At 37.8% G+C, this 24232-nt stretch overlaps 1 protein-coding gene across 1 annotated transcript; it reads right to left on the bottom strand.

Annotated features, from left to right (window-relative positions):
- Nucleotides 1–228: 228 nt before the first annotated feature.
- Nucleotides 229–23666, bottom strand: MYH4 (myosin heavy chain 4). Its single transcript, XM_008050757.2, has 38 exons — nucleotides 23086–23666; nucleotides 22852–22995; nucleotides 22326–22482; nucleotides 21601–21628; nucleotides 21383–21497; nucleotides 20696–20788; nucleotides 20480–20543; nucleotides 20234–20332; nucleotides 20006–20109; nucleotides 17649–17787; nucleotides 16925–17043; nucleotides 16674–16823; nucleotides 15954–16124; nucleotides 14130–14433; nucleotides 13191–13261; nucleotides 11934–12021; nucleotides 11734–11851; nucleotides 11294–11417; nucleotides 11064–11200; nucleotides 10678–10933; nucleotides 9752–9994; nucleotides 9270–9446; nucleotides 8937–9082; nucleotides 8568–8658; nucleotides 8096–8485; nucleotides 7479–7605; nucleotides 6950–7068; nucleotides 6626–6822; nucleotides 5201–5384; nucleotides 4956–5121; nucleotides 4731–4855; nucleotides 4141–4449; nucleotides 3373–3576; nucleotides 1920–2045; nucleotides 1670–1840; nucleotides 1479–1583; nucleotides 1281–1376; nucleotides 229–492 (listed from the first exon to the last, which is right to left on the bottom strand). Exons 1-38 carry the CDS (start codon nucleotides 23287–23289, stop codon nucleotides 340–342), a joined length of 5814 nt encoding a protein of 1937 aa, XP_008048948.1. The 5' UTR covers nucleotides 23290–23666; the 3' UTR covers nucleotides 229–339.
- Nucleotides 23667–24232: the final 566 nt, after the last annotated feature.

The raw sequence follows: 24232 nt of genomic DNA on the forward strand, positions 1-24232 counted from the left end.
AACAGACACTTGGTACTTGATACAATTGGTTGAATGAAATTCAGGGTGCATTTATCACCTTTGCATCTCCTCAGAACACCTTACTACTTTTGCCTTCTATTAAAGTTGGTTTTCTGCCCACACTTATTTTTGTCCTCTCTTCATACAGTAGGAGCTCAACAGCTATTGAATAAATGAATTAGTTCTAATAGCATCATAGATCTTATAATTAAGAGACAAATGTATTTGTAGATTTCAAAATTCTCTGCAGATTTTATTTTCTTGATATACAGGATAGTGACAAAGAATTTCACATTTTGTGCATTTCTTTGGTCACATTTTTTTTTTCATTAGAATGAACTACTCTTCACTTATGATTTTTGTGTGAACCTCACGGCTCTTCACCCGCAGTTTGTTGACCTGGGACTCAGCAATGTCAGCGCGTTCCTCAGCCTGCTCCAGCTCGTGCTGGATCTTGCGGAACCTGGTGAGGTTGACATTGGATTGTTCCTCCTGTGAACAGAAATGCATTTGAGAGAACAAGAAAAATTGACATTTTCTGGTTGTTATTGCCTTTGTTACTAAAAGTAGCTACAGGATTTGCTTCTTGGATGAGAAAGCAAAAGTTTCTGTTACTTGGTGATATACTTATTTGGGGAAAGGACATCCCACAAAACTTGCCTATGTGAATGACTGAACTTAACAACCTCCCTCTTCAGTCTCTCTTACTTGACTCTCTTCCTGGCAAACTGAAAATGTTACAGTGACAACAGAGAGATCAAAGTAGCAGAGATCTGATTCTTGTTTCTCTTAAACAAATTTTTTTTAAAAGAGAGATGCAACGATGGTATTGGGTATAGATAACCTTAAGGAAGGTTTCAGAATTAACCGGTTGAGAAAGATAATTGCAGTCAAATTGAAGGGTGAAAAAAAAGTCCCCAGATGGATTTATCATGAAGCTAAACAAGGCTTAGAATTCAGATCTTCATTTGCATAGGCCCCTATGAGTGCTAGGAGTTGTAGAGTGTACTTACAGGGAAGAAAGTTGGTTGATACAGAAGCATCTCTATGTTCACATGACTGAAAAGTTGCTTAAAGAGGTCTCAGAAGAAATAAACTAAAATCTCCAGTAATTTGGGATCCATTGTTCTCATTCTGAATAATTATTTTCATACCTAATTTCACAGTTCCAATTTTGTGTTCTTTGACATAAAGAAAGCCCCTTAAATTCTATAAACTTCTGGCCCCACAAGACCTGGATCTGCTCCTGAACCTTTCTTTTTCATTGTGGAGATACTCACAGCCTCTTCAGCTTGTCTCTTGTAAGCTTTAACTTTGGTTTGTAATTTGTCCACTAAGTCCTGCAGCCTGAGAACATTCTTGCGGTCCTCCTCAGTCTGAAAGAGTTAGCGAATAGATAGTGCCATTATTTGAAAACAGTTCATTATTTTTATCTTCTTGAAAGCTGTAGGTCTGGAAAATCTGAAAACACTGATCACCTGGTAAGTGAGTTCTTTCACTCTTCTCTCATGTTTGCGAAGACCCTTGACAGCCTCAACATTGCGCTTCTGTTCATTTTCCACCTCATTTTCAAGCTCTCTCACCTGGAAGAGAACAAGGGCATTTAACAGCTTGCCTGTAACTAGCTGCATGAACAGGCTAGAAATTGAATAAAGTTGTGGAGACCCACCCTGGCCTCCAGTTTCTGGATCTGCTTCTTCCCGCCCTTTAGTGCCAGCTGCTCAGCCTCGTCGAGACGGTGCTGAAGGTCCTTTACAGTCTGTTCCATGTTCTTCTTCATCCGCTCTAGGTGGGCACTGGTGTCCTGCTCCTTCTTCAGTTCTTCGGCCATCATGGCAGCCTAATTAGAAAATAAACCAAGAAAACAGTGAACTGATGAAAGCACGTGTGTCAGTAAAGCAAATGCTCAGCTTGCTTACATCAGTGATAGCCTTCTTGGCCTTCTCTTCTGCATTGCGGGCTTCCTGGACGATGTCGTCCATCTCTCCCTGGATATGGGAAATGTCTGTCTCCAGCTTCTTCTTGGTGTTGATCAGACTGGTGTTCTGTTTCAAATTAATAAAAAAGAAGAAAAGCACATTTAATCATGACCATTCATATTGTCATTTCAAACTAGTGTACACAGGCATAAATTGCTGATCATAAGAAATGTTTAGAATAAAAAACCAAATCAGAAGTTAATTCTAAGTTTGTGCCTTTTTTCATTTCTCTCCATATCTTTGCTAATGAAACTTCTAAATTCTTCCAGGTAAAGTTCAATTTCTGATACCAAACATATTCGAGTATTATCAGTGGCTGTTTGTAAGCAGAAAACATAATGCCCAAATCTTAGTGTTGTGCCATGTTCATTTTAAATGGATTATTAATTTTTAGCTGTTTATTCATGTTGGTTGGTTCATATTATAAGTGCATAAATAGCATCACTATTGGTACAAAAATGCATCCCTTATGTTTTTGGAAAGTTGACAGTATTTGAAATATTCAGTAGATTTTAGATACTGATGATGAGTAAGAAAAATATTGCATATTAATTTGATTTTAAAATTATATTAGCATGTGACTTTAGAACTTCTATAAATAGGCTGTTTTTATATATTGTAACTTTCAAAAGTATACAATAGTGTTGTTTATTGGAAAAAAATATAGAACATACAATTAGCAAAAAAGAGACAAAAATAATTATTGTGTTCTCATTAACCAGAGATAAAAGGATAAACTTTTGTTTATCTTGCTGAATGTTCCAGTATGGTTTTATATAGGAAATAGATCATATATCCTATATTATTTTTAAGTTTCTTTTTTCACTTGCTATAATATTAACATCTTTGGCAATAAATGCATACTATAATGGCTGCATATTAGCCATTGCAAGGATATACCACAATTTATTTCACAAATTCACTATATACAAAAAATGCTAACCAACACTCTTGATGGCCTTCTTGAATTTGAACTAAATAGTTTATCTTTCTATTCCATGAGGTTAACCATATGTACATACATGATACATAAATATTATTTAGTGGCTTATTATCTTTCTCCTCTATTTTATTTGCTTATCTATTTGCAGTTTAGAGTTGCAAGTGACAAGATGGGTGCCAAAGTTGTATATATGATTATGTGTAAAGGTCTTCTGTGCTAGAAAGTTTTTAGAATTCCAGATTATTTCAAATTAACATGATGATGCCAGCCCATAAATACACTTTTGAACCAGCTAGATCCTAGCATGTGCTTACATCACTCTGTACATTTTTCAGAATTCCAGGAAGGGAACCCTGCCAAGACAACTTCTTATGTTATAAATAAGTTTATCTTCTCAAATTATCTTCGGCTTCAGGGAGTACATTTGCTAACCATAGTCCTAAAACTCACCTGAGTGTGCAGAAGTTGCACACGCTCACTGGCATCCAGAAGCTCCTGCTCTGCCATTTTCCTGCTCCTCTCAGTCTGTTCCAAGGATGATCTGAGCTCTTCAACTTCAGCCTGCATCAGGTTAGCTCTGCGCTCAACCATTGCCAGTTGTTCTTTAAGGTCATCTTGGCCTCTGAGGGCATCATCCAAATGTAACTGAGTGTCCTACACAGAAAGAGAAAAAGACTCTTACTCATGCTCCAATTAAAGTGAATATAAATTTAGCATAATGTATGCACTCTGATTTTAATAACTTAGAGTATGAGTAAGTAGGGACAATCTTCAAGTTCTTTTAATAACAGTTTCTTTAGGGTAGCAGGTCTACTCAAGAGAACATGATGCTATGTTATTTTAGAATCTGAATCATAAAAAAATGCCTTGGCTAAGTCTTTAAAATTTTAAATTAGGAAAGTATCCTTAGAGATCAGCTAATCCAGTGATATTATTTTGTATGTTAAACAAATGAATTCCAGATAGATGAAGTGATTAAACAGTGGCATGCAGCCAGACTCTCATCACTTCTTCTTTCTCCCTTACCACATTGTTTTCTCTGCAATGACAAAGAAAATTCTGACCTGGGCCTTCCAGAACTAAGTTCTTTTTCAGCTGTATGTATACAATTTTCAACTGATTACCATATTACTTAGATGATTTATGACTTATAGTCCTCATAAAACATTAAAATTTGAGTTTTACAATGGCAACCACATTGTATGACACCATGTGTACCTTCAGTATTCCTTGTGTGTTTCTAAGATTCCTTATTGCCTCAGCAGCCTGGCGGTTGGCATGGTTCAGCTGTATTTCCATTTCATTAAGGTCTCCCTCCATCTTCTTCTTGATCCTCAGCGCATCATTTCTGCTCCTTATCTCAGCATCTAAGGTGCTCTGCATTGTCTCCACAACTCTGAGATGGTTCCTCTTTAGCTGGTCGATTTCTTCATCTTTTTCAGCAATTTTCCGGTCAATCTCAGATTTAATCTGATTTAGCTCAAGTTGGATGCGAAGAATTTTACCTTCTTCATGCTCAAGAGATGCCTTAATAAAAGCAACATTTATTTAGATTACCTAAAGATCTTTTTAAAAAATTTCACATTATGATGATTTCTCCAAGAAGGTATTAAAAAAAATCACCAAATACTCATGTATCTTAATTTAGCCTTAATTATTAGTTCTGCATTCCTAAGGTACAATTCAGCTTTTTTCACTACACTACATGTGTTAGTCCTAAAGGTTTGCAACGTGATATAGATCCCAATAGCTACTAAATTTTCAATGTATTTATAGTGTATAACTGAGTAAATGAAACATGTACATACCTCTGCTTCCTCTAGGGAAGCCTGTAGTTCACTCTTCTCATGATCAAGTTGTTTCTTTGCTTTCTCCAGTTCATGGATATGCTTTCCACCCGCTGCAATTTGCTCGGTCAGGTCAGAAATCTCCTCTATAGTTAATAATAAAGTAACAAAAATCCGTTGAAGAGAATGAAAAATTGAAAGCTATCTCCCTACCATTTTTGAAATAGAGTGATTCCAATGACTCACGCTGTAAGTTCTTATTCTCTCGCTTTAGAGTTTCAAGTTGATCCAGGGATTCCTCGTAGGCATTCTTCACCTTGAACAAATCAGTGCTGAGGGAACGGGCTTCCTTCTGGGAGGCCTCAAGTTCAGCCTGAGTTTCTTCATACTTCTGTTTCCATTCTGCCAGAATCTGGAAATACATTGACAGTGAGCCTCTGAAACCAAGAAGGATCCCAGTTTCCCCCTAGGGAGCTAGTACTGTTGACCACCTTGTCAAAGTTTCTTTGCTTCTTATCAAGAGCTGAGCAGGCAGCATTAGATCTTTCCACATCAATCATGAGGTCCTCCACTTCATTCTGTAGTCTTTGCTTTGTCTTTTCAAGAGAGGCACATTTGGAATTCACAGCTTCTACGTGTTCCTCAGCATCCTGCAGACGCTGGGCTAGCTTCTTCCTGAAAAGTAGGTCAGTGTGAGTGACCAAGAACAGACTCAGAGTCACCTCGGTGACTTTTGTAAAGCTGTTGACTAGGAAAGCATGTTTCCCTGACTTTTTGCATCTAGGTTCCCAAGTTGTTATGTTTTTCTAAAATAGCTCCTCGGTACCCATTTTATCTATCCCTAGTAAATTCTTTTTACCTTAGTCACTACAGAATAATGAGTCACTTTAAGTCTCTAGTGAATTCTTATCATTCTACTTCAGATGTTGTCAAACATTTATGAAGCCATTGTATATGTGTGTGTGGCAGGGAGAGAGAGAGAGAAAGAAGAGAGAATATGAGTAAGCACTTGAGCTGAGTGAGCAATGTGAGAGTGTGAGTGTGAGGGTGAGAAATAAATGGCAATCACGAACAGGAGGCATATCATCAAAAAATGTTAGCATGGAATAGGATCCTTAAACATTTCTAGTATGGTCCTCTTGACAATAACAAGCTGTGGTCCAGAGTGATTTGTTCAAGGTCATACAATTAATCAGTAACATACTGGCTTGGTGACCCAAGACAATAAATATTATTCCATTATTGCTTTTCTCAAACATCCTCCAGTCTTATTTACTACTCCTTCCACCAATCTATATAATTCACCTAGAATGCTCCCTCTGAAAATGCTTGCTAAATCCTCTCATTCTGTTTAATTCTAACTACTACTAAGATAAATCAAATTTAGAAAAGCTTTTTCACTAGGAATGCCTTTTTTCCTTCTGTGTGTGATTCCCATGAGTTTTATTCCACAAACAGTATGTGTAATTAGTGAATAAGTCCATTGATACTGGTTGTTAGTTAAAATGATGGCAGAGCATAATAGCCTTATTCTAAACATTCAATACTCCAGGTAAGGAAAAACTGATTATTATTAATTACAGTATTCATAATGTACCAGATAGTCTCAACTTTTCCTGCTATTAAAGGAAATTAATTCTGCTTAATTCATAAAGGGTATGCTGATAATTAATAATACATCTTGGTGGAAAGAGATTTAAGATGCTTCTGGACCAGAATGGCGGGGAGAGTTCTGGTCTTGTCCTATTCTCCAGTGGACATACACTGGTCTTTAAGAAGAGGAAGAATCTGGTGGAATCCCCTACCCTATAATAAAATAGACTGAAATCCCTCATCTATCCCCATGCCTGGAATATTCTCTTTCTTTTATTTTTCCTTTTATTTATTTATTTTTCTTTCTCTCTAAAAGTTCATACTTGGCCTCCTCCAGCTCCTCTGTGCGCTGGATGGCATCCGTCTCATATTTGGTCCTCCACTGGGAAACCTCACTGTTGGCCTTGGACATTGCCCTCTGCAGCTCGGCTTTGGCTTCCTGTTCCTCCTCATACTGTTCCCGCAGCAGGTCACAGTCGTGGCGGGCTGACTGCAGGGCATGCGCCAGAGCATTCTTAGCCTAGACCAACCAAAAAGTGTGTGATGTAAGTTCACCTTCTGATCATTGATATTCTCTGTGTGAAGTTCAGTAGTGTGTTAAGTTGCACGGTTCAAGTGACTGAAAACATCAGCTGGAGAATTCTTACCTTGGACTCTTCTTCTAGCTGCCTCTTTAATTCTTCAATCTGCTGTGTAAATGCTTGTTTGCCTCGGGATAGCTGAGAAACCATGGCATCTTTCTCATCTAGCTGTCGTGAAAATTCACCTGCAAAAGATAGAACATCAATGATGTAGTTGTGTTAGATAAATAATCATTTAAGTGGAATCATTTTCATATGATGAAAATTCAATGACTTAATATCTTCGGTCCTATTGAGAAGATTATTTTTTGCTTTAAAAAAAAATGTATGAACGTTCTTTGTTAACATTTTAGGATTTGGGATTTTTTGAGTAATGCTGAGGCAATGAAAATCTCCTGAGCCCAGGGAGCTTAATCTTTTCTGCAATTATAGCTTAGAATCATTGCTTTTTACTATCTCATAATAAAATGATAGGAGAGTAAATAAAACATTATAAATGGGTGTATATAGCCTGAGAAATGATTTGTGTTTGATGGGTAAAGGCTTGTCTTTCATTCTTCACCTTTCCAAAGGTTGATGATATTCATTTACTGACCTGATTCTGTGTGCAAACGTGCCTTCTGGGCTGACAACTCATTTATTAAGCGTTGGTGCTCCTCTTCCTTTGTTTTTATTTCACTAAGCTGGTCCTCTAGGGTACGACACATTTTCTCAAAGTTTCCCTGGGGTGGGAAGTAGAAAACAGGAGGAGACAATACATTTCTACTTGGAAGGCTGGGATTTGGAGCTCTGTAACTACATGTGGAACGTGGCTGAGTTTTATTTACTTTTCTATCAAAGTCTTGCATGATACTTTTAAAGTAGTAGAGGAATATATTTTTGGCTACATTAGTAAACATGATTATCAAAATTAGATTCCTAAAAAGCATGAACATCATTTAACATTCTGCATCATTTAGATATGGATTTTAGATAAGTCTTTCATGTAATTATATTCTTTTGTGGTAATAGTGACAAAGTTTAAAGTGTTTTCTACAATAAGATATGAGAACTTAAGTGATTTGCTTCAGCACAATAATGTCTATTAGGAATACTTTTTAACCTTTGATAACATCTAATTTTGTGCAGTTTGGCTAGATATAGTAATATATAAACTTGGTCATCTTTAAATTGTTACTAATAAAGATGAAGAGAGGACAAGTTAATGAAGACCTTGGCTTTGGAGACAATCTCCATGTTACTGGCAAGGTCATCGATCTCCATCTTCAGCTCACTCTTCTCCTTCTCCAGCTTCTGCTTGACCCGCTGCAGGTTGTCAATCTGCTCTCCCAGCTCAGCCACACTATCCGCGTGCTTCTTGCGAAGAGCAGCTGATGTGGCTTCGTGCTGCAGGGTAGACTCCTCCAGGTCCCTGCGCATTTTTTGAAACTCAGCCTCTCGCTTCTTGTTCATCTCAATCTGAGCTGAAGTGGCCCCACCGGCTTCTTCCAGCCTCTCGCTGATCTCCTCCAGTTCCCGGGAGAGTTCAGCACGCTGCTTCTCTGCTTTGGCCCGGGAGGCCCGCTCTGCCTCGATTTCCTCCTCCAGCTCCTCAATGCGGGCCTGGGAGTGATACGTCAACATAATGTGAATTCATGGTATTTTGTACCTGTAATGCCCTGAAAAGATAAAGGTAATAACTTACCTGTAACTCTTTGATCTTCTTCTGCAGCTGCATCCCAAGGGCCTGCTCATCTTCAATCTTGCTTTGCAGATTGCTCATTTCAAACTCTTTCCTATTAGAAGAGCAACACATTAGCACATGTCAGTTCTCTTACCAATCTTCTTTTCTATTCATAATCCAACTTTTTTGTTATTGCTATTGCTGAGGAAATGAGTAGAACATGTTCTACAAGCCACTAATGTATAATTTTCATTAAATAAAAAGTCAGAGATGCCATTATTTATTTGTTTCCATATGTCATGATGTAATGTTTTGGAGATCTTTTAAATATATGTTTCATCTGCATTGACCCATAACAAACAAGTTATAGCTGAATTATACTATACTTACTTTTTAAGTTTGTCATCAAGTTGCTGTTTGTCATTTTCTATATCCATTGTGGATTCTTGGGCCAATTTTAGGTCACCCTCCAGTTTTCTCTTGGCTCTTTCTAAGTCCATACGAAGTTTCTTTTCTTGTTCCAGGGATCCTTCAAGCTAAATTTATAATGGATTTTATTTATTTTAGTTCTTAAGCACTGAACCCTATGCCAGTAGCTCTCCAGGATACACAAGGAAAAATTTAAAAGTTACAACAAATAGCATGAACACTTCCTTATTTCCAAACCAAGAGTTAAAGGCTTATGGGCATCAGTGATGGTTTCATTTTGTTTTTCACACTTACATCATCCACTTGCTGTTCCAGTTTGGTTTTAGCTTTGGTCAGGGTGTTAACTTTGTCCTCCTCTGCCTGCAGGTCATCCAGGGTCTGCTGGTGGGCTTCTTGGAGGGCCTTCTTCTCCTTGGTCAGCTTTGCGATGTTTTCATCCAGGCCTGCCATCTCTTCTGTGAGGTTTTTCACCTTTAGATTTGAACAGATGACAAGACTGTTAATGACAACCTGTCATCTTGGTGAAAAACTTGGTATAGTAATGTCTTAGAACAACATCCTCCTGAGATGGAAAATGGAAACCAGAAGATAACACAGGCCTATGTGGTTGAAAAAATAGGAGGTAGGGGTAAGGCAGACAGAGATGGTGAACATGAAAGAGAAGACATAATTTTGACAGTGTTTTCTTTCATATTCAGTAATTTTGAGATTACATTTTCAATTAAAATTCTCCAGTTAGTGCTTGTAAATTCTCTAGAATGGATCATGCTTTGTACCTTGTTCTCTGTGGAATGTTTCTCCTTCTCAACCTTGGCCAGTGTCAGCTCAAGATCATCAATGTCTTTCTTGAGTTCTGAACATTCATCCTCCAGCTTCCTCTTCTTGGCCGTCAGCTCAGCATTTATCTCTTCCTCATCCTCAGCTCTCTCAGTTACCTCTTTGATTTTGGCCTCAAGCTGGATTTTGGTTTTAATTAACTGATCGCATCTTTCCTCTGCATCAGCTAAGCGATCTGCTTCCTAAAGGGAGAAATTAAGCATTTTCATTTGTCTAAGCTATATCTATAAACACATAATCATGTATTAAAAGATATAAACTTCAATGACTCTACCAGTCTAAGCCAATTAACCTGCCAACTTTTAAAAATCAAATGGACAAAATGCTAGTACTGATTAAGCACAATAACAGATTTCCTCCATATATTCATGTGTGAATTGTCAAATCAGGAAAACTAGCTTTTTTGGCAAAAATCTAGAACTTACTAACCTTTGCAACTTTGGAAAAGTCACTTATTGATTCCAGGACTCAGTTTTTCCACGCTTAAGAAAGAATAATTTAGTATTTTTTCTGCCCTGATAACAACATAGCTTCTATTTTATGCACAAAAATATTCACTAAAGAAATAATCTAATCTCACAAAAAGTTCCATAAAAAAGGAAAATATTTAGAAATATTTCTATGAATTTGCTCATCAATGACAAAACTCTGTATAAATGTGCATATGAACATATGCAGCATATTATATGACTTTACAGCTATTGCTTATTTAGGTCTGAGTCTCAATATTTTTGAAATGCAAATAATCCCAACAAATGTTCCAATGGAAACCATTTATTTTAAAACTTAAATCTAAAAAGTTATCATGTCTAGTCAGGCAGGTATTGGATAATTGTGGCTGAATTGTGCAATGTGTAATACTCACAGCTTGAACTTGGAGTTGTAAATCATTTTTCTCTTGCGTCAGAGCTACCATCTTTTCTTCCAGTTCTTTTCTTTTTGCCTCTGACTTAGCCAGATCTTCTTTGGCCTTCTCAAAATCTTCCTTCATGTTGGCCATTTCCTTCTCTGTCTCTGCACTCTTCAAGAGAGGCTTGATCTTGAAATACAGCTTCATCCAGGGCCAGTGCTTCACATTCATGAAAGCACGGATATTGTACTGGATGCAGAAGATGGATTCTCTGTAGGAAAAACAAAAAAGATACAAATGGAGAAGGATGTGGAAAGTGACTGTCACTCAACAAAAGTAATGACTGTACTGGATTCAATTAGGAAAATGTGCAGAGGAAAGACATGTACTTGGCCCCTTACCTCCTCTCCATCATCTTCCTGAACTCTACTCTCATCAGGAATCCTCTGCATATGGCTTGGGTGCGTGTGATGAGTTGAGCCAGCTTTTCATCTCGCATCTCCTCTAGGGTTCCCAACAGGCCAGCTTTAAAGAAAACCTTATCAAAGACCAAGTTAAATAGTTATTTCTACTCATGAGAAAGTCTAAAAGTGATGAAATTATGATAGGTAGAAATTAGGACTAGTAATACCTTGGTATGACCAAATTTGTACTGGGTGTGGTCAATGTCAATAGACCCTAGAAGTTTCTCAGAAGCCTTCTTACTGTCAATGAACTGACCCTCAGGGATAGCACTTGCATTTAGCACCTTGTATCTGTCAGAATAAAAAGAATATAAAAATGTGGGGGCTTTTTTCACTGAAAATAAAAGGTGGAATACTTGGTAGCTATCATCGAAAAGATAATAGATTAAGTTTTGGAGAGCAAAATGCTGTTAAAAAATGGAGTGCTTTATATAAAGCTTAAGATAGATGAAGAACTTATGATAATGTAAACCTAGCCTTCTTTCTTTTATGGCCACATTTCAAATAGCTGCATTTCATTTTTCAAGGAAAAGTTAACAATGTTTGAATTATATGGTATTTTGATATAGACTAACACATTGAAAGGGAAAAATAGTGAGATACAAACCTCTGTTTGAAGTCTGCATACAGGATTCTGCTTGGAAATCCTTTCCTGCAGATACGGATGCCTTCTAGCACGCCATTGCACCTCAGCTGGTGCAGGACAAGCTCATGCTCCATGGCACCTAAAAAAAAAGGGATTTTTTTCCTATAATAGTCTACAGAGAAGTTACACTGGAGTCTTGTTGGACATTAGAAATGTCTTACCAGGAGTTTTAGTTTCATTGGGAATGATACAGCGTACAAAGTGGGGGTGAGTGCTCCTCAAGTTGGTCATCAGCTTATTCAAATTCTCCTGTGGAACCATATGAAAAGCTTTAAAATACTTTCCAGTTGCATCTGCATGAGAGTCACTACCAGTGATCTATAGCCAGTTTTGCTCCCATTTTATATTTTAATAAGCTGTCTTACTGAAAAACAATCATCATGACAAGAGGAATCATGCCTATGGAGTGTAGATAGGAAATTATAGGTGACACACAATCAGTTCATTTCAGTTTATTATTCTCAAGCTCTACCAGTCAGAGAAAACTTGTATTGAGACTTTAGTCATTTGGAGTAGATGTAATTGAATACAGTGGCTGCTTGAAATTTGTTCGATATTATATTTCTTGGGCATGGGCTTAGAGGATAAATGGATCACTTATCATAAGGATTGATATGAAGATATACATTGTATGCCTTTTTTAGTTAAATTTTTCCTAAGTCATTTCTCAGGTATTTTGAGTACAAAACTATTTAATCAGTTTCATCATAAATAACTTTTTTTTCTGTTTTGATTCTCTCTCCTCTCTCTCTCTCTCTCTCTGTCTCTCTCTCGACAAGGTCTTGCTCTATCATCCAGACTGGAGTGCTGTGGTGCAGTCCTAACTCACTGCATCCTTGAACTCAAGGAATCCTCTCACTTCAGCCTCTTCAGTAGTTAGGATTACAGGCACATGCCACCATGCCTGGCTAATTAAAAAAATTTTTTTTAGCCAGGCTTGGTGGCTCAGCCTGTAATCCTGAGCTTTGGGAGGCTGAGGTGAGTGGATTGCCTGAGCCCACGGGTTCGAGACCCGCCTGGGCAACTTGGCGAGACCTCATCTCTACAATAAATACAAAAATCAGCCAGGCAGGGTAGTGCGTGTCTGTATTTCCAGCTACTCAGAAGGCTGAGGTGGAAGGATTGCCGGAGCCCAGCAGGTTGAGGCTGCAGTGGCTGGGAGTGGCCACTGCACTCCAGTCTGGGTGACAGAGTGAGACTCCAACTCAAAAAAAAATTTTAAAAAGAATTAAAATTTTTTTTTTTTTTGTAGAGAAGGGATCTTGCTATTATGTGGCCCAGGTTGTTCTCAAACTCCTGGCCTCAAATGATCTTCCCTCCTCAACCTTCCAGAGTGTTTTGATTACAGGCATGAGCCACCATGCTCAGACTAATTTTTTAATAAAAATATTTCTGTTTAATTAAAAAATATACTGTACCCTGAAAAGAGCTGACACTGTCTGGAAAGAAGAACCCTTCTTCTTGCCACCTTTCTTTCCACCACCACCCTCTGAAAGATAAAATAGAAAAATTAACATTATTTCAGCAACCTTTTAAGTATTCTCCATAGACATCAGGACTGCCTGAATTCCCACTCATTCACTTGCATCGTTCCTATTCTTTCCATCTCTCTCCTTCCTCAGTTGTACATTAAGAAAATATTAATATAAGCACTGGCTCACATTATAGGCATCCAGGAAAAACAAAATCAAGAACAAAAGAATTGTGAGTGTAGAGTGTAGATAGTTGTGGGTAGAGGATGGCATTCCTCTACTTCAAATCAGCAATGTCTGTTCCCTGAAGGAAGGACCAAGGAGCCAGAGTAGTATTGCCTGTTTAGTACACACATCACTCAGCAAATTGGCAAAGTTGCATGCTTGGTGCCAGGTAAGTGAGCCTCTGCTCACCTGCAGGGAAGTCTTATTTCCTATTTGCCTGTGCTTTTATGTTGTTACTTGCACATATAGTCTTAGGACATTTAAGGGAAAGAACTTCCATTTCCCAAGCAATAAGGCCCTGACAAAGGATTTCCTTATCTCCAACTTAGCTGGATCCTTGAAGGAATCATTACTATTAAAAGGGTAGAAATGAGTTGTATGATCCTGAGCAAGTCACTTAACCTCTCTGAGATACTTGTTTTACTTGTTTTCTCACAGATGAAATGAGACTGTGGACTGAATCATCCATAGTGTCAATTTGAGCTCTGAAAGTCTATGACTATAGGACTGTGCCAAAGTTATTAAATATACTTTCTTTCATTAGACCCATATTGGCCAGTATTTTCATGTTAGGTTTTGCTATAACTATATTGTCTCTGGTAACACTGTATTTCTGTTTTGTGACTCTTGTAACATATTGATGCCAACATTAAAAATGACCTTCAGTTAGAGACCCAGAGAAGAGGGAAGCCAGGGTCTTCATTGCAGACTTCTGGTACAGCCCGACTACGGTCTCATTCAGGGGGTCTTTGTTCTTGTCAAGCCAGCCGGCAATATTGTAGTCCACGGTCCCAGCATAGTGCACCAGTGAGAAGTGGGCCTCAGCCTTGCCTTTGGCAGGCTTGGGCTTCTGGAAGTTGTTGGACTTTCCAAGATGTTGTTCATACAGCTTGTTCTTGAAGGAGGTGTCTGTTGCTTTGGGGAACATGCACTCCTCTTCCAGGATGGAGAAGATGCCCATAGGCTAAGAATAGGAAAAAAGGGATGGTAACAATGAGTCCCTCAGAAAGTTATGCTCCAATAGTTTGTGTAGTTGATGAAAACATGAAAATAAAGTGTTTCAAAAGAAGACTTAAAAGATAAATTAAATAGGCACAATGTGCTTTATTACCTCTCCTCTACTATTGAAATGTAAAATAACCATTATATACCAAGTACATATGGGAAATATGTTTGCTAGAAAGATTCAGTTAAAAAAAGAAAAAAGAAGTACATCTGTGCCATTTGGCACATTTTATAAACAATGTATAAAATCGAATTCCACAAGCACTGTTTCAAAACTGAATCCTTTATACCATAATTGTATATATCTGAATACTTTCCTACTGACAATGAAATTTCCTTCACCTCAAATCTAGGCATGACAAAAGTATGTGGAGAGAAGAGATTACATATAAGATTAAAAATGATCTGTTTCCACGAGAAAGGGCATCTTATGTTGTGTTATTAAAATTCTTTATACTTTAAGCTATGCTCCCCACCACTGTGGAGTTAAGTGATAGCAATTTGGTTTTGCTTTCTAAATAGTTTAACTCTTTTCAATGACAAATTTGATTTGAAAGACTGAAAGAAAATTCAACATTGATGATTTAACAAATTCACAAATTGTCTCCCCCAAACTGAAGTACTGGAGAAGAAAATAAATGCCTTTCCTGAGGACTGAACAGTTTTTATGAATAGTAGTGATAGTATATCACCATTAACATAACTTTTCCCCAAGCTGTGTAGACCTAGCCTTCTTTTAAACTCTTATCTTTCATACTTTTGTGAATTTTGACCTGATGAAATTTTCCTAGATGGCAATTTCACTTATTTATCCCTTTCCCCTGCTTAGGGTAAGGTTCACAAACATACTTTATTGGTATCAGTAGATATACAATGAGCTCCCAATACACTTTTGGAAGTGGTTCGTGACCATTTGATGAATTTAGCATATCCAGATCTGATGTAACTATTGCTCCACACCTTTGATAATGGGACTTATTTTCTAGGTAAGGTCATACAGAGGTTTGGTGTTTATTTAGTAGTCATCATGAACAGAGAATGAATTAATGACTACAATCATTGAAAGACTAACCTTCCAACCTTTAAGACATCTTGATATATCCTGCCTTGTTACATAGGAGGGATAATAAGTACACAATATACCATCATGGCTACACCAGGGTCAATTAGAATACTGAGAGTAGCTATAATTTCATCCCTTTCTCCCACATGCATGAAGTCATGTAGGAATCAAAGTGAGGGGGAATGAAGGTATTAGAGAGAGAAATGTGAATCCATGTGTATGTAATAATCACTTTTCTATAAACTACTATACTTTATTTATTAGTAACAGATTACTGGTGACACACCTTACAACTGATCAGAGTATACAAGTACGTCATGAAACTACTTGTTCTTTGAGAACTGGGATTGTAGTTAAGCATAGAGAGACAAGCAATTTGTTTTTCCTGTTTTGAAAGCTACAAAAGTCAAACGAACCTTCTCAATGAGCTCAATGCATGCAGCCAGGTCCATCCCGAAGTCAATGAACTCCCACTCGATGCCTTCCTTCTTGTATTCCTCCTGCTCCAGCACGAACATGTGGTGGTTGAAAAACTGTTGCAGTTTCTCGTTAGTGAAGTTGATGCACAACTGCTCCAGGCTGTTGAACTATAGGAAAGGATAAATATGGGAAATTATCCCCAACTTATTTATATCTACAGAGCAGCCATTAATATTTTCTTCTGAATTTAAGACATTTGGTTTGTTAAATTATAAACCTTCACATCGTTTTCTTAATATATGATATAATTCTAAATAAAGGACAATCAACTCCTCAAATACTTTGTTTTCCAAGTAACTACACGAAATCAGGCATATTAGGTAAAATATTGTTAAATGAGGACTCTGTTACATATTCCCTTAGAATAATTTAAGAAAGTATTTTTATAGTCATCTGCTTGGATCCTGGATAGATTTGGATTATTTTAACCTCTCATGGACTGTTTTTTGAGACTTCTAGATGTGAAAGAATATAATTCTGTTTTCCTATTTATACCTATTTACTTGTTTTTGCATCCTTTCAAAGACTCTTTTCAGTGGAAATTATGTTACTTTTTGTAAAGAGCATTTTGTAAAAACAATTTTGAAGGCTGTAAGAAGACTGATTAAATGACTAGTGATTTGCACTTGCTGATTTTCTGTCAATTGACTACTCACATCAAAGATCTCAAAGCCAGCAATGTCCAAGACCCCGATGAAGTACTGCCTGGGCTGCTTGGTGTCCAGCTGCTGGTTGATACGGGTGACCATCCATAGGAACATTTTCTCATAGATGGCTTTGGCCAGCGCACCCACCGCATTATATACCTTCAAGAGGAGTGGTAGTTTGGTTATTTGAATTGGAAACAATGATGAACTATTGAGTCTCCTGTGGTTCCAATGAATCAGGGGGTCTGAGTCATGTTTACCTGCTGCACAGTCTGGCCTTTGGTGACAAACTCATTGCCGACCTTGACTCTGGGGTAGCAGAGGGCTTTGAGCAGGTCAGCTGAGTTCAGACTTGTCAGATAAGCAGCTTTGTCAGCAACTACATGAACAAGGTGAGGACAATGAAACCAACCGTGGCTTAGACAATTTAAATGTGAATGATAATGACAAAGAAAAAAAGGTTTTGTTCAAAGAGTAGTGTGCAAATGTCATGAAACCTATTCATTTGTTTGTATTGCTTCAAAAGCATTGCCACTGTTTGTACCAATTTTAGTAATTTATCGTGATGATAAATTGGAGTTTGGGGAATCTATACTGTCTGTAATATTTAACATATGGCAAAAGTAGACCACAGATTAAAATAATTTGAAAAACTAACCTAGAGGAGTAGTGACAGAAAAATTCAGATCTGTTTTTTTCAGTACATGTGGGCACAAATTATTCACTGGAATAAAATATGCTTTATTAACAGTCAAAAAGCAAATACTAGCTTATAAAAAGCCAATGAGAAATGAAATGGACAAAAATCACAAATCTCCACAAATCTGCTTGATAATGTAAAATGTCAGACAGTGTGTCATTTCCTTCCCCTAATATTTTGGCCTTCATGAGATAGGTCAAAGCAAGTAAAAACACAGTCCCTGCCTCTGAATTGCTCATAGTGTCAGTGATGTCAAATTGGAAGATATCAACAGGGAGTGATACCTTCAGTGCCATCTGGCTCAGCCTGCTCTTCCCTTTGCTTTTGCTTGAATTTCATGTTTCCGTAGTGCATCACGGCCCCAGTGAGCTTGTAAATGGCCACCTTTTCATCAGCAGTGAAACCCAGGATGTCCACAGCACTCTGTTGAAAGAGTTGAATTTACTCACCTCTCAGTTATCACCATGGCAGATTCCTTCAGGCCTGCCTCCTGCTTGTGCCCTGCCTCATATTTGACTAGCACTATGCCATTTTCAGAAGGCACTTATATTCTTTACCCATCTGATCCACATAGCAATGCAAAGAGGTATATTTCAGTCTTCCCATTGGAATCATGAGTCCATTTGGTCACATGTTATGTGACCTGTTCACACTCATGCAACCAGGACTCAGAACTTAGATTTTGATGCCAAGACCAGTGCTTTTCCCATTTCTCCATTTCAGGCTGCCTTTGCTCCTCAGGCACGTGCTCCTTATGGTCTTTGGTTATCCTTGCCTCTTTTCTCTAGTCGCACAGATCTTTAATTTGTTTCTTCTTCTCTTGTGTTCTCTTAGCCTAATGGATAATCACAGTCTACCTTCCCACCCTAATGGGCATGAGGATGCAGATGGAAAGCGGATATGAGGAGAATAGCAATGCCTCTGAGTATTTCTCCACATGCCTCTATGATGTCAAACCACAGTTCAGCTGACCATGGTATGCCTGGGAGTGAAATTTACCTGGTCATTCATTTTTCATGCAGGAAGAGACGTTTGTGAAAACAAAACTTTTTTCCTTTTGGTGAAATATTTCTGCCTTTTTTCTCTATCAGATTTTGATGAACTTTTTAGTTACCCAAGTAGACTTTGAAAAGGTTTATAAATGGGTACAGGCATCAGAGAAGGTTGAGGAAAGTATGTTTCTTTACCACTCTTATCTCCTAAGACTCTGTCCCCAGATTCTTGCTATCTAGTTCTAACTTACTAACTCTACCAATTTTTAGAACCTAGACATGGTTACAGAAGTCCTACAGCAAGATTATTACTTTTTTTTTTTTTTAACTTCCCAGACTAGGGAATATTTCTCAACACATGTCACTTTTGGACATATGAACATAATAAGTTACAGACAGTAAAAGCTGTTATTTGTAAGATAAAAGTACACAAATAGATTACTGACTTCTTGAAAATATCTTTTTTTCTTTAAAGATGTGGGGTATAAGTCAGAATTGGGTATGTACAGGTGAAGTTTGGGTCTCCCATTGGGTCTCACTTTGCCTGGATCAGGATTAGGCACCTTTATGAAAATAATATCTTAAAAAGCATTTATGTAAGCAACTTTCAATCCCATCTCAGGAATGTTGGGTTATTCCAACTGTTATTAAATTTTAAAATAATCAAAAGTTATTCACAAATTCAAAAGAAAACATGAAATATATATAAAGTTTATATATAAAGAAAATAAGCCAAAAAGTATGAATCCTTAAAAAAAAGAGGTGGTAGTAGGGAAAGAATCTGTAGTTTTAAAAATAAATATAAAGGCTCATGGAGTCCCCAGAAAGAGTATTTTTGAGGCAGATGTCCCATTTCTGCTAATGCTGCATAGGGAGGAAAAAGCCCCTCAGAGTTTCATTCAAAAGAAGGTTTGTGTTTATATGTGAGTACAGAGGAACTGTGGGAATTTCATGTTCAATCATATAAAAAAGTAAAAACATTGCAGTTCTTTCCTAGATTCTTGGGTATAGAGTCTGGCATAACACGGCAGGGAAACATCACTGCTGGAGTATAAATATCAACCAAAAATGACCAATAAGATAGAATAAAAAGAGTCTTTTAGGCCGGGCTCAGTGGCTCAACCTGTAATCCCAGCACTTTGGGAGGCCAAGGCGAGTGGATTGCCTGAGCCTGTGGGTTCAAGATCAGCCTGGGAAGCTTAGTGAGACCTCCTTTCTCCAATAAATAAAAAATTAGCTGGGTAGCGTGTGCCTGTAGTTCCAGATACTTGGAAGGCTGAGGCGGAAGGATCACTGGAGCCCAGCAGGCTGATGCTGGAGTGGCTGTGAGTGTACATTCCAGCCTGGGTGACAGAGTGAGACTCCAACTCAAAAAAATAAAGAGAGCCTTTTAGTCAAGGAATGCCAGAAACCTAACATTTACTATAGGCATCTAAAACTTTCTAACACATGTGTGTGTGTGTGGGGGGGGGGGGGCGGAGGGGGAACAGCATTGAAATATTCTGTAATATTTTTTCAGGAGTAAGAAAGTTCAAAAGGTTGTATTACCTATTTACAGTATTTCTGCTACTTCTTTCCACTCTAACAGAGGAGAATGTTGTATACTGGAAAATGAATTTACTTTTTCCTACTTTGTGCCTATTACTTACATCTGTGGCCATCAACTCTTCCTGGTCATTAATGCTGGGCACAGTAATTTCACCTTGACTGACAAAGGCAAAGTCATATGGGTTGGTGGAGATGAGAAGCATTTCTGAGCACATGGAAAAGAACAACATATAGACAGAATTACTTTAATGATCAAAAGCATTTCAGAGGGACTTTTAGAAGAACATCTATTCTTACTTGGTAGAAATAAATCAAAAATCGCTTCTTACCAATAAGCTCTGGTTTCTTATTGGACATGACTTGATAAAATATGTGATAGCTTCTTTCAGCCTTTAGCTGGAAAGTAACTCGGGACTTCTCTAGCAGATCTGGAAAGTTAGATTAAGTTCATTAAAAAAGAAAAGGTCACAGTGAAAATCTCAGCATTTGAAAATTTCACACAACTTAAGTACAAGATTTTCTAATATTTACCCACAAAGAAAGAAGTTCTCAATTACCAGTATTTATTAACTTACATGTTTCAATATCTGCAGAGGCCAGTTTGCCTGTACCACCAAAATGGATCCTGATGAATTTACCCTTAAAAAGGCAAAGGAGAGCTTATTGTACATATTAAAAGGCAGAAACTATTTATTTAGCTATGAACCAAAAAGATGGAAAAGATACGGACACCACAGGCACAGAAGCACCAGTGCTGAGTCTCACATGAAAAGGAAGACCAATAGACTTACAAAGCGAGAGGAATTATCATTTCTCACAGTCTTGGCATTGCCGAAAGCCTCCAGTAGGGGGTTGGCGCTGATGATTTGATCTTCAAGGGTCCCCTTAAGAAAAATAAATAAGATTGACTTTCAAAACCCTAGAAAAGATGAGTTGCAGTACATGATTTTTCCATTGATCTCCTTCCCGTCCACTTTACCCTTCACAGTGTTCTGTAACTTTGGGTAAGGCTTCCTTAAGTGAGTGAAAATGAGAGCAATTTGGGGAGTGGATCACTCCAATGATGAAACCTTCGTTTCTGTATTCCTCAGGCCCACTCTTTGCTCCTAATATATGGTTGTGAGAACTTTTGTCTCTTATACTTGCTAGTATGTTTCCCTACCCGTTTCATTCTCACAAGCCTTTCCAAGTATTATTAATATTTTCCAAATTCCGGTATCACGTGCAATTGGTTGCTATGATTTTGAAGTACAGTTGTTAAAGTTTAAAGTCTATTATTTCTTGGCCATTGCCTTACTAGATTCTAGTGTGGCCTTGTGCTCTTTGAGCTATGGCCGTCGCCATGTTTCCTAACTTTGGCCGCCTCCCCTCCTTTGGGGAGGTGAATCCCCCCCTCAAATTTACTTTCTCTGAAAAAATAAAAAATAAAAAAATAAAGCCTATTATTTCTCCTGTCCTCAGATGACTATCATACCCACCTGCATTTTGCCAGAGGTAGCTTCCTCTTTTTTCTTGTCTCCAGTAACTGCTATTGTTGCAAAGTACTGGATGACACGCTTCGTGTTCACAGTCTTCCCTGCACCAGATTCTCCACTATCAAGTCCAAACAGAAGAAAAAGTCAGAATCTAAGGAAAATTCGAATCATTGTAGTAGTGATCAAAAGTCAACAGAAAGAAAGTTAGGAAATCTACATACGTAATCAGGATTGACTGGTTTTCACGATCTGTGAAAGAGAAATCAAAGATAACGTTAAAAAAAACACACACTTAGCACCTAGGTTGTAAACTCAGTACTTGTAAACTCAGAATTATCTTTTAAAACTCCCCATTTGCAAAAATAATAAGAACTATATACATTTGTGCTTTGTTTTTCACAAGATTAAAAATAAGTCGCAAAAGATGTACTAATTAATCAGTGTTATGCTCCTGCTACCTTTAATGTAATAGAATATGGAATGCATTATTGCTGTTATTGTATCCATGAGAATAATCTACCAGTATAAGATTAATAACAATTTGTGTCACCTGATTCACAGTTCAAAATTCTGTCATGTTATTAATGTCCAATCCAAAGTTTTATATAATGTTTGCAATAACTTGTCACTATGCGATTTCAAAGCTTACTTTTTAGGAGAGATGATATATTAGTTATAATTAAAATGCAGAGTTGATGCTTAAATTTGATTAATTTAAGCTGGAATTAGCATTACTTAATTTAGATTTTAGCATAGAAATCTAAGCAAAAATTCCTGTGTTTTTGGAACTGGTACATTTTATTCTAAATGTCTTTTCTCAATTTTATGATTTTTGTTAGCATGTTTATGCTGAACATTTTATTCGCAGAGTACTTGCCCAACGTTTTTATGATATCAGTATACAACTATTTTACAAATGGCTATAGAAACTGTAATTGTCACTCACCAGTCAGCATGAACTGATAGGCGTTGTCAGAGATGGAGAAGATGTGGGGCGGGGCCTCTTGGCGCTTTTTGCCTCGGTAGGCGCCCACCACCTCGGGGTTGTACACTGGCAACCACTTGTAGGGGTTGACGGTGACACAGAAGAGGCCTGAGTAGGTCTGTGGAAAAGGAAAGGGCTGCTCAAGCAACAATCACGTCATTAATCTACCTTGAAAATACTATGTTAAGGGCAAGGGAAGAAGGACCTAAGTACAGTGTTGGTTCTCATAAGGCTTTATGGTTTCACTTGTTGCCTCCCTCTGTCATCTGCTGCTACATAAAATGCTTCGGTTTTTCAAGCAATTCAGTTAAGTAGATGGCTTTCCATATGTACATTTTCAAATATACCAGAATTTACAACACCAACCAAATGATTGTCTTAAGAGAATATACAATAGCCCAATCTACTTAAAGTCCTTGATTTGTTTCAATTTGTTTCACAGTCAGTACGTGGAGTGAGTGAGAATTAACACTGAGGGGGCACTCACGTAGATCATCCAGGCTGCATAACGCTCTTTGAGGTTGTACAGCACAGCGGGCTCATGCAAGTGAGTCATCATGGCCATGTCCTCGATCTTGTCATATTTGGGAGGGTTCATGGCGAATACTTGGTCTTCCTTAACTGTGAGAGTCTGTTAAGAAAAGGAGCCAGTGTGTGTCAGCTAGGTAGCAGAAAGGGATCAATTACGCCTCCCCCTTTCCCTTTTGTCTTTTTTACTTACAGCACCAGCATCGGTCTTGGCTGTCACTTTCCCCCCCTCCCTGCTCTGCACCGTTGCTTTCACATAGGACTCCTTAGGTTCCGCCACAAACACAGAATTCTTGGCATCGAAAGGCTTGTTCTGAGCTTCAATTCTCTCCCTTTCAGACTTTCGGAGGAAAGGAGCAGCCTCCCCAAAAACGGCCATCTCGGCGTCGGAACTCATGGCTGCAGGTTATTGATGGCAGCTCAGCACTAGGGGTACCTAGAAGGAGAAACAGAGCCCGATGACGACTCAGAGTTGGGGCAGAGAACTGTTCTGGTGATTTCATGTTAATGTGCTTTATCTGTCATGCTTGTTTCCTCACCCCGCCTCTGTGGACCACTCCTGTGTACTTTTTCCAAGGAACTGAAAGATCAGCTAATTGATTTGAAAGTCCTTGTTGGTAGCTTAATTTTTGTAACATTTTAAGCCTCTGTTCCATCCTCTATATTGCAAGCCTTAGTTGAGAAATGTGGAGGAATTGATATTCAATCAGCAACATTTGTGATGCTCCAATTTTGTTCAGAATCTTTTCTTTTTCTTTCCTGTTTCCAAACCCGCCCTCACTTTTTTTCACATTGTGATGATAGGAAGAAATGGAAAATAACTTTCCAATGTCTTCACCATCTAAATGAGCCTATTTAAAAAAACTCAAATATGGGTATTTAGACAAATCTTCTTCCTGCCTCAAAGTATTAAAATTGGATGTAAAAGTTATTAAAATTAATTGTGAAAAGGTGCATCCGTTCTTTCTGGACATAAAGTCAGATTGAAAACACCTAATAAACTCCTAGTTAACTGACAGATTAGGTAAGTAAAGAGAAAAAAATAAGTACAATGAAAGGTGAAAATTCAATGTATAATTTTGTCCTAAGTCAAAATTGAAGTCTATTTTTTCAGGTTTTAAGTGTGTGAAAGTCAGAAGTGTTGTCTAAACTAGAAACAATCTTTTAAGGCTCTTAGAGGAAAAAATCTGGTTTTTAAATAAAACTTTATAGTGATTGCATTTTTTGGTCTGTAATTCTCTTTGTATTTAGTCGGATTTCAGCATACCAGTTTTGTTGTTGTTGTTGTTGTTTTTGAGTTGGAGTCTCACTCCATTTTCCAGGCTGGAATGCAGTGGCAC

This window comes from Carlito syrichta, unplaced genomic scaffold, assembly GCF_000164805.1.
Source record: "Carlito syrichta isolate Samal-C Ts95f unplaced genomic scaffold, Tarsius_syrichta-2.0.1 Scaffold153648, whole genome shotgun sequence".
Taxonomy (NCBI): Eukaryota; Metazoa; Chordata; class Mammalia; order Primates; family Tarsiidae; genus Carlito; species Carlito syrichta.

Excerpts from the sequence above, each read along its gene's own strand:
- MYH4 (XM_008050757.2), bottom strand. The coding sequence starts at position 23,289 with ATGAGTTCCGACGCCGAGATGGCCGTTTTTGGGGAGGCTGCTCCTTTC. Across the intron at positions 7,606-8,095 it reads AGATTGTCTCCAAAGCCAAG|GGAAACTTTGAGAAAATGTG; the intron begins GTCTTCATTAAC and ends TTCCCACCCCAG. Across the intron at positions 1,841-1,919 it reads CCAAGAAGGCTATCACTGAT|GCTGCCATGATGGCCGAAGA; the intron begins GTAAGCAAGCTG and ends TTTTCTAATTAG.